This window comes from Abramis brama (genome assembly GCF_963993115.1).
Source record: "Abramis brama genome assembly, chromosome: 13".
NCBI lineage: Eukaryota > Metazoa > Chordata > Actinopteri > Cypriniformes > Leuciscidae > Abramis > Abramis brama.
Window position 1 is genome coordinate 33,145,368 of NC_139975.1, and position 10,770 is coordinate 33,156,137.

Below are 10,770 nucleotides of genomic sequence, written 5' to 3' on the forward strand. Positions count from 1 at the left end.
TCTATATGTCTATCTATGCACCAGTCTGCGCACACGTCACACAGCAGGAAGCGCGGGCGCCCTCAGATCACTTGGACGTCGCTGTGTTACAAGAGGTAAAAACGATATAAATACTGTTCATTTTCTCACACAAACCGCTCGTTTCGTGTCTTAGGCCATCAATGTGTACTTACGATGGGGAATTGTTTAATTTGGACGATGGGGAATTGTTTTAATTTGGACTCTGTGGATGCTCTTTGAGACCGTGACCATAGACCTGCATTATATGACTGACAGACAAGAACGGTTTGACCTAAAAATATCAAAATCTATTTGCTAGTAGATAAGTGCCCTTTTCAGAAAAGGGCCCTATGCAAGGTTCCAGAGGTAACGGCGTCGGCGCACTGAAGCGTTTTTAATAGTTCAAAGTTACTATAAGATTTAATGTTATTACCTTGACAAACTATAACTTACATCATTAAAAAGATATAAGACTCACGTTTCAGTATTTGACCACTATTGTATTCTGAGAAATTTATATTGACAGTTATGTCTTATGAAATTTTATGAAATGCAAAAATGAGTCGATACCTTTAATATGAATTATGAGCGTCAGACGCTCCCATTCATAAAAAACTCCTGTGCTGTCGTCATGAAAGCGATTCACAAAACAACGTCCCTCACGGCTTTTAGCTCAAAAGTGTGCAGATTTGGAGAAATATTGATATATTCTCAGTTTACATCAGATTTCTATTGACAGGAATAATATTTTATTGAATGTATAGCCAAATGCGTCGATGTAATCATTATGAGCGCTGTATACTGATGTGCTGTGTTTTCAATTCATACCAGCAGCCTGAGGGCGCTCTACTGAACATTATAGTCCATATTTGAAACACATGAAGAAGAGCGTTCGACAATGCAGGAAATTATTAATTTATTGGCATTTGTGTTGTTTCTGAATGCTTTTATTGGCATTTGTGGTGTTTCTGAATGCTTTTATTGGCATTTATTTTGTTTCTATTGTTGTGTGAGGGTGTATACCTTCTGGATGTAATGGCGCTCTCTCTCTCTCTCATTAAAAAAAAAAATTTTTATTAAAAAAGTCATAATCCATGTCTTATTCCAAATTAGGATGTTATGCTATCAATCTGAATGGGAAAACCATCGAATTGTATGATGGCCTTTGTGCCCTGTCATATGGCCTTGGTGCCCCTAAAAAAAAAAAAAAGGTGGAGGCCAAATGGCCTTGCCCCTAAAATTACATAATTCCCACCCTGCTTGTCATGCACTGTGAATTACGGAACATTAGTGACAGGGACCATCCCTGCAACATGGAATTGAATGACTTGCTCAAGAGCACACCAGTGATACCTGTTACCGTTTATTTCATGGTTGTCTCTTTATTAGATCAAGTCTGCACTATTGTTACAGCTTCATCTTGCGGTATTTTATCACAGATGAGGGGTCAAGGTTTGGCTGGTTAGCATGACCCTTTTAGCTCCTAGTTGTTAAACTAAGTCATGTGGCAGCATAAAACATATTTCTGTGTTGATGTTCATACAAAAGTGTATTTCTGATGAAATCATTTGTTTTGCAACCAAATATTGCAAGTATTTCATTAGGCTATATCATAGTGTATGTTTTACCACTTTGAATATCTCTTACAAACACAGCATAGTCACTACTGGAGCTACAAGATAAGTAGATGTGTGATTATTTACATGGCATATGTTAAAACAGACGATAAATCACTAGTGCCACAGAGGCTGGATGCCACCTTGCTTTGCCTTATTGAGCTTGCAATGTCAGTTGGAGAAACAGTGACCCCCAGAGGCTAAAGGGTAGTACAACGCGCACACAGGGCCTTTGCCAGCAGCCCTCCTTTAACATTTAGATTAATATGGTCCACTTTCTATCAGCACACTCGCTGTTAATGCAATCTGCACTGCTTTCCCAAAGCAATTAACGAAATGGATGCACTGCTGTTGTTTTATCAAAAACAAGTTGCATCCTGAAGCACATCTCAGCTGTTGATTTATTCATTTGTTTCACTTTAAAAGCCTCAGGCACAACTCTTTTTTTTATACAGAATGAGCCGAGGATGCGTGAAGCCCAGCAGGCAGAGGTGCTTAGAGATATGAGCTGTAACGTAATGTCGCATGAGGGAGAAATAGAAAATGATGATTTGGAAGAAGTACCTGGTATCTTTATACAACAAGAAGGTGCAACAAGACCGATAGGAGTGCAGTTATGATGAGGAATGACTATGGATGTAAATTGTTTTGTTGATTGGCGTAAACTCCAGGGGTTGATCTGAGAATGGATCTCACAACCTCTTTGTGTCTTTATGCGTGCTTAGACTGCCCAAGAATAAAGGTAGTGTTTCGCTGAAAAGAGAGAATATAAAAAGGCAGGGTGGACAAGAATGAAGCATGCTGATGTTCTTTAACGTTGAAGATTGGAAACTATGATAATGATGATATTAAGAAGCAGATGCCTTTATCCAACACAACTTTTTCTAAGAGAGTCAGTCTCCTTAAAGCAGGGGTGTCTAATCCTGCTCCTGGAGGGGTCAATATCCTGCTGATTTTAGAACATTTCTAGTAATCCTGAACACCTTGATTAGCTGCTTCAGGTGTGTTTAATAAGAATTGAAGCTAAACCCTGGAGGATAGTGGCCCTCCGGGAACAGGATTGGCCACCCCTGCCTTAGAGTTAAAGTATCCACTTTTAGACATATATTCACAAACTTCGTGGAAATCGCAAATTTCCCCTCGTGGAAATCGACAGCTCTCGGCCTGTGGTTAGAAGCATAGTTTTATTGTTTGCATGGCATGTGGACTTAATGAATCCTTATCTTGAGCCAAATAAGCATGCTGACATTCAGTACAATCTATATCTTTTATTTAAAATACATACAAATGTAATTTATGTCTTTTAGTTTGTCAAGAGATTTAAAGCACCATTTTTTTAAGAGTGTGCATGTGAACAAGCAAAAACACTTGCATTAATTCAATCTCAAACAGATTCATTAAAAGAGGTTATTACTCAACCATCTGCGTGACATCATTAACCAATGTGGTTGAACGACAAAGGTGCAACAATGCGGTTTCGGGAAACAGTCGTGACTAGCTAGTTGATTTCTTATACGATGCATCACACTGTGGTAGTTAAGCAGCGAGTTATGTTGTTTAAAGTAAAAGCATGTAATGAGATTTCTTTTCAATGCCTTATAAAGAGCTGGGGGGTTTTTTCTCTTAATTTGACGATCTTTCCCTGAGATGAGTTTGTGTGGAATATTGTGATCTGACTTGAGTGGTTGGATTTTAGGAAGCCTGAGACAGATGACTAATATGGAAACCGGTGGATTGAAACGGTAACTGCAACTCATTTTCCAGTTGCATAACCTCTCATGTGGTTTTTACTTTTTTCTTCTTGGTGGTAGTTAAGCAGCGAGTTATGTTGTTTAAAGTAAAAGCATGTAATGACGAGGGGTTGTCAAGGTCTAGTGAGGACAAAAAGCACCAGTAATGTGGTCCATACAACTAGGGCTGTATGGCTAGTCTATGAAGCTGTTCTGCTTAAAATGAGAAATAATATTTGAGAGCTTCAGAGTATTTCATACATTGATGGTCACTGCATGCATTCCATCATTTTGCATTCCATGAAAATAATAATAATATGGGTTTGGAACTATTCCTTAAATTCTAGCAACCATGCCTTAAATTAAAAACGTCTCAGTGTCATTTATTAATTTATCTTTTATTTGTTTTGCAGAGATCCCAACAAACCAGTGCCTCAGGATACCAAGTTTATCCATACTAAGGCCAATCGTTTTGAAGAGGTGGCTTGGTCCAAATACAATCCCCAAGACCAGCTGTACCTGCACATTGGCCTAAAGCCACGAGTCCGTGATCACTACCGTGCCACCAAAGTGGCATTCTGGAAGCACCTGGTCCCTCATCTGTACAACCTTCATGACATGTTCCACTACACCTCCACCACCACCAAAGTGCCACCACCCGAGACGACTCAGAATTCCCTGTCCACCAAACGTCCCAATGGCAAAGCCTGGCCGTTCAACACCAAGCGGCCACCAATGTCTCCAGCGTACAACAGCGAGAGTGGGAAGGAACAATGGAATGGGGAAGAGGAACCAGGCCCTCTGGTGGTGGAGAACCCACGGGATTATTCCACCGAGCTGAGCGTAACCATCGCAGTAGGAGCTTCACTGCTGTTCCTCAATGTTCTGGCGTTTGCTGCTCTGTACTACCGTAAGGATAAGCGCCGACAGGAACAGCACCCGCAACCCAGCTCACCACGAGCCACCACCGCCAATGACGTGAACCGCCACGGCCCTGAAGAGGAGATCATGTCTTTGCAGGTGAACCAGACGCACCACGAGTGCGACGCAGGGCCTCCCGGTGACCCGCTGCGGCTCGCTTCACTTCCCGACTACACCCTAACACTGCGGCGCTCGCCTGACGATATCCCACTCATGACGCCAAATACCATAACCATGATCCCCAACTCGCTAGTGGGCATGCCGAACCTCCATCCGTACAACACCTTCACAGCCGGCTTCAACTCCACCGGCCTGCCACATTCCCACTCCACCACGCGTGTATAGCTTTATGGAGATCCAGCAAAGGGAGGGATGGGGGAAAAGTCATTGGTTTTAATGAAAGCGTCACAGCGAGAGAAGGGGATTCAGGATGATGACAGAAACAAAATGATTTGAATAGACAAAAAGCAGTGACAAGTTCTTTCCAGATGTCAAGTTGTGCAAACCTGCCAAAACAGAACTGCTCTCTTTCCTTCGAAAAGGGACGAGCGTTTCAAGCAGTATTTTTTCTAATCATCGTTTTAAAAGAAAAAAAAGCCTTTCTAAGCAGAAACGGGCAAATGGAGCGATCGCTTTTTTTCTTGAATAAATAACAAAAAAAACAAAAAAAAAAAACAAAGGAAAGTGCATTTTATTTCCCATCACAGTCTTTTGTGGGAAACACGTTTCGAAACAGTGGCCTCTAAGGTGACATCTGCATAATATTGTTTGCTTTGCTTTTCAATTTCTTTTCAATGCCTTATAAAGAGCTGTTTTTTTTGTTTTTTTTCTTAATTTGACGATCTTTCCCTGAGATGAGTTTGTGTGGAACATAGTGATCTGACTTGAGTGGTTGGATTTTAGGAAGCCTGAGACAGATGACTAATATGGAAACCGGTGGATTGAAACGGTAACTGCAACTCATTTTCCAGTTGCATAACCTCTCATGTGGTTTTTACTTTTTTCTTCTTGGTTACACTGAAAATCTTTTGTTTGGAACTTTTCCACACGACAACACTGGAGATAAAGACTTCTAAAGTTACTGTAATTGTTTTTGTTTAAAGAAGTGCATCTTTTACAACAAAATTATCTATCAGCTCCTGCGTCAAATTCCCATGAAATGCACACTTACACACAACGCTCAGAGCACTGTTTGACTGGTGTGCATGTGTGAGTGATTATGGGTACGATCGGGAATATTTGAGTCTGTGTGTGTGTGAGAGTGTGCGCGTGTGTTTGATTGCCTTTTGCCATGTTTTTTGTTAAATATTTGTGTGATGAGGGTGGGGGGGGGGGGCTTATTTACCACTGCGTTGATTTTGTTCACCACAAGTAGTCTTTCAACTGCGTCTATTGTCGTCTGTCTTTGCGAAATAGATCTTTTTGTTATTTTAAAAAAAGTTACATATGTCTAATTTTGCTTAAGAATTACAAAATAAATATATTATTTTACATGCAAGAGAAAACAATAGCATAAGATTGAACTGAACTAACTGACATGATTCCATTGACTTTGTAAGCGTTCCTCTTGACTGGAGACAGTGGCCTCTTTACACTGAATAACCACGGTGTAGAACTGTCTTTCTTTAAATATATATATAAATATGGGCATACATACATATATGTATAGGGCTTTTATGAAGATTTTGCTCCCATTGACCTGAAAGTGTAAATTACCATTATTTTATCAATTATTAGGTTGAAAGCACCCATATTCAGAGGGCAGAGCATTTAGTGTCTGTACTAGTTCTATTCTCGACACCATAATATGAGGCCACAACAAGTGTCTTTTTAATAGCTCTATATGTATATTTATGTATAAATATATTTAATATTTATTTATGTATACCAGATGTATACATGCTGATTGTGCCATGTGCCAAATTAAACCATAAAACTGGAGAAGAAATGTTTCCAAAACACTATTTATTTTTTATTTTTGTACTACTCCATCACAGTTAAATTAATATTTCCAACCTGATTTATGTTGCTCAGAATTATGTGTGGAAGTCAGGGTGAAATCCAAAATCAGAGTCACCATTTTGCTGTATGACAACACAGAAAAAGGTCTAAAGACCCCATGAAAACTTCATTTTGCCAACATGATGCATGATGTCCCATGAACATTGTGTCACCCAGGGAGATTTAATGCTAAACAGTCACTTTTAAGCAAAAACCTGCATAAATGTGTCAAAGTACCAACATTACGTGATGTTTAAACCTGTTCAGCAAACGTTTGAAGGGATTGGTTAGTAAAAGACAGAAAATTGTGTTTATAATTACACACCTGCGAAACAAAAGCTATCTCTGCAAAGCATGGAGCACCTTTATGGTCGGAAACCAGTGTTATCATCAAGAATGAATAACCCCACATCCCACATCGAAAGCAGCTGCAAAAGACAAAAAGAATGAGGATTTCTGAAAGAGAGTTTGTTCAGACCACAATCGTTGAGCCTCCAGCATCAGTCCCTGCTGAAAATCCAGCTTAAACCAGCATGAATTACATTTTGGTCCAGGCTGGTCTAGCTGGGGATCAGCAATGCTGGATTTTTCAGCAGGGCTGGCCTGTGATTTCAGCCAGACTCTTGTCCCGTTTGACCTTCATCAACCCCCTGCCACTCTTCCTCACAATAACTCAAACCCCCTCCAGGACATGCACATTTATCTACAGTTCTGTCCTCAAAAGTCACAAGTCTTTCAAATCAACGCACTCACCTTCACCTACAGTAGCAGGTTCTCCACAGGTATCCGAGGTTAAACCAGTCCAGTTGGGTGGATTAGGCCCCGAAACATAAGCAAGCACGTAAATGTAAACTTTAAAAGGACAACAAACTCTTCTTCATAATGCATTTAGCTGTGATGAAGATTAAATACCACGCCTCTGTGATTAAAAAGCTCTTGAAACTAGGCTTGAATTAGAACTTCCAGAACCTGAGTCATCTGCAGATGAGAGTATTTATTACTCATGTGGGTGTTTTGATGGCAGCTGATTCATCACTCATATTCAGTGTCTGATCCCTGATTGACTGAAGAAATAACACAACATTCATCATGGAGGTCTCACAGGAGCCGCTGGGTTTCCTCGGATGAGCGTGATGCAGACGAGGGTTATATTAAAGACATGGATGGATATGAGCAGATAGAAACTCAGAGACCTGAAACTCAGAGACCCTTGGGGCCACATGACAGACACCTGCTTCAATATCTACTGACTAAAGTACTCGGGTGTCACGCTAAACCCGAAGAATAGGCATAAGTATGACATTAAACAAGTTTTTGGGCTGTGCAGTGAAGCAATTTGATTGTAGCTTTGTTCGCTTGAGCGTGTACCTGCCGTTGAGGAAATTACTTTAGCTCCTAGGCTGGAAGCCGCGGTGCATAACATCTTCTCCTCTGTGTCTTAAGTGCTGCTCTCATAAATCAAATGACTTTCCGTGCTTCCCTCTGCTGCTTTGCTCCTCTGGCCTCCTCTTTTACTGTTTCTGGTCTTATGACACTCTGAAAGGGTGTAATGTGCAGTAGAAACTAATAGGACATTTCCATTAATTAGATGGACCATTTTATGACTCTTGTAGTAAGGTCTACATGTTTTACTGTGTTCAGCAATGCTGGTCCTCCCTATACGCACAGTACGCAAGTTGCGTAGGGTCCCCAAACCACCAGGGGGCCCCTTACTCTCAAAAATGATTTAGGGATGTGCTTTGGTTTCATTTTTGATTTTGGCTTCCAACGTTAATTAAAACATAATGCTGCTTTCCATTCCTTTCCTTTAAAGCGGTGCACTGTCACCCGTACATAACATCCAAATCAGTCGAATCATGTAATGCCACGTGTAAAAGCGTATTAAATGTGGCTTTCTGTCCGCGTGATCCGAGATGGAGAGAAACACGGACAAGGACAGGCTACTCTGGGTTTCGGGTGTGCGCTTAAACTGACAAATACACGCACAATATGTCAAAATATCCATCTTAGGGACTTTTTAACTTAAACGCATTCAGTTATGTCTTCAGTGAAAATAACAGCTGGGAAAGTAATCGAATGTTTGTCAGTGTATTAGGTCTGTGCATTCGGTCTTAAAGTGACAGCAGCCTAATAAACCCGTTGCTCTCTCTGTCATTAATCTTAAAGGGTAACTAAACCCCTGGTCAGAGCCTGACTCCACCCACTGGCAATATTTGAAAAATGCTAGAAAAGTGGGTAGACCCCAGCAGAGATAGAGGGGACGAACCGTGAGCGGGAGGGCGTGCACCTGAGACCTGCTGTCAGACTCTCTAAAATGGAGAGTTTGCTCACAGGGTCGCAAGACGACGTAAAGTACATGCATCTGATGAGTTTTATCAGAGCCCGTCATTCTCTGGTTTTATCGAGTTGATGTCAATAGCGCGCGCTCTCTATAGGCATATTCATATTTTGCCGCTATGTGAAAAAATCCAGCAAAATGCGCTGGATACCCTTTTAAAACACTTTATACCCAAATGTCAAAAAAGTTACTCGAATCAATGAACAGCACTAATAAAGCCTCATTCTTACAGATCATTAACTAAAAAAAGTTGGTTTAGGGTTTAGTTACCCTTTAATCAAACAACAAAAGAAAACGAGATAATCGTTCACTGCTCTTCACTGAACAGCATTAGAAACTTTAATAAGAATCAATGTACATATATGTAATTCATACAGTGAAGACTATGCAACGTTCTACTTATTTTATTTTATTTTTACAGCTGATTATTAAATTTCTGTATAGTAGGCTATTATTAGTACTTGGCTAAATAGTTAATTTCATGCATATCTTTTTTATGTTGTATTTGTTTTATTGTTTTTTATTGTATTATTGAACGTTTTTTAGTCACTGTTGTTGGTTGATAGTGAAATTGCTCTGAAAGAACAGATTAAGAGGTTTGGGGGTCATTTTGGGGTTTTATGAACCCTCTGACAGGGGCCCCTGGACAACGTTTTGCTTAGGACCCCCAGTAGTCTAGAAGCGGCACTGGAGTTCAGAATGCTATTTTCCATGGTATAATGCTATACTCCATGGTCAACAGAAACATTTTAGGTTTTATATTGCTTTGTCTGGACCTGTTAATATAGAGAAACAAAAGGAAAATGATTCAATTTATCCCTCTTGTCAGGGTAACAAACAATAGCAATAATTTTCCATATTAGTGCATCCAAATAATATGGAGGCTTCTTTACGCCACTGAATAAAAAATACAAAAGGTTATTACAACTTTTTATCTCACAATTCAAACTAGAATAGTTTATATCTAGCAATCCCAGATTTATTTTTTGCACAATTGCAAGTTTATATCTCCCTCAAGTCTCTCTGATTTTCTGGTCTCTAGATATGACTTGGGTCCCTCCTTCAATTTAAAGATAAAATAAGGGGATTTCACTCATCAGTTGCATTGTCAACCAAGTGGAAATGAAATCTTAGAATGCTAGTATTACGTCTCTCATCAGCAATCCATGTCATGTCAGGTATTATTTGTGTCCATTGGACGAACCTGTGCAGGCATGTTTAAATTAGGTATAGGGCTCTTTTCAAATCACTGACTTCGAGTATGTGCGATAATAATAGTGATAGTCATCTTGGAAAGCACCACTTAAAAAGATTTGCTTGCTTTTAAAAGCTTGTGTAGTTTTCTCTTGATGATTGGAAATTTTACTGTGAGCTGCAGCTAGAGAGGTCAGAGATTATTTTCTTGTAGTTGAAAAATGTTTAAATTAACTATGATTAATTGAGTGAATAATAGTACATTTTTAGAAATAATACAAAGTTGGACTGGGGAGTATAGATGGTTTGCACTTGCTTTTGGACTTGAGGGCCTTAACTGGAAGGATTGGAGCATTTGAGCATATGCATTACTCTCTTTCTTTCCCTCCCTCCCTCTCACTCATTAAATAGTTTTAAAGATTATTAGCTGCAGTATTGCTTTGAGGGCTACAGTATCTATTGAACAGACGTGCAGGAGATTCACAGTAAATGCGCCCACAAGGTAATACACATTAAATAGAGCTAATAGCACATGCTCTAAGGTGTTAAGAAGCGATCTCAACCATGACAAGCTAACGGCGCATTTTAATCTTATTAACCTTATGTACTGTGCCAACCCAACTGCGACGACTGCACACAAACAATAAAATGATCTTGCAGGTAATTGCATGCAAAGGAAGGGAAATAACTGCATCTTTGAATGTTACATATTAATTGAAGACACTGAAGCGGTCATATAGAACTAATATGTGTTGAGTGATGTGTGGATGTAATAATTGTGAACGACTTCCCATGAGACACAGGCTTGGGTTTGAATTTTATCTTCATTTGAAAAGAGCTGGAGTTTTAAGATAGTACTATACGGTTATCCGGACCACACGATGGCCTACCCCTAACCCCACCCCTAAACCTACCCGTCACTGGGGTTAAGACCAATCAGGGATGACTATACGGACTATACGGGACTAAA

The 10,770-nt window shown here is 39.9% G+C and overlaps 1 protein-coding gene across 2 annotated transcripts in view; it reads left to right on the forward strand.

Moving 5' to 3' along the window:
- nlgn3a (neuroligin 3a) overlaps positions 1-6,206 on the forward strand; it is a 216,383-nt gene extending 210,177 nt beyond the window's left edge. For both annotated transcript variants that reach the window (XM_084134013.1, XM_084134014.1), the window contains one exon: positions 3,760-6,206. In XM_084134013.1, the coding sequence (XP_083990139.1) occupies positions 3,760-4,612 (853 nt within the window). In that variant the 3' untranslated portion in view covers positions 4,613-6,206. The remainder of the gene's footprint in view (positions 1-3,759) is intronic.
- Positions 6,207-10,770: the final 4,564 nt, after the last annotated feature.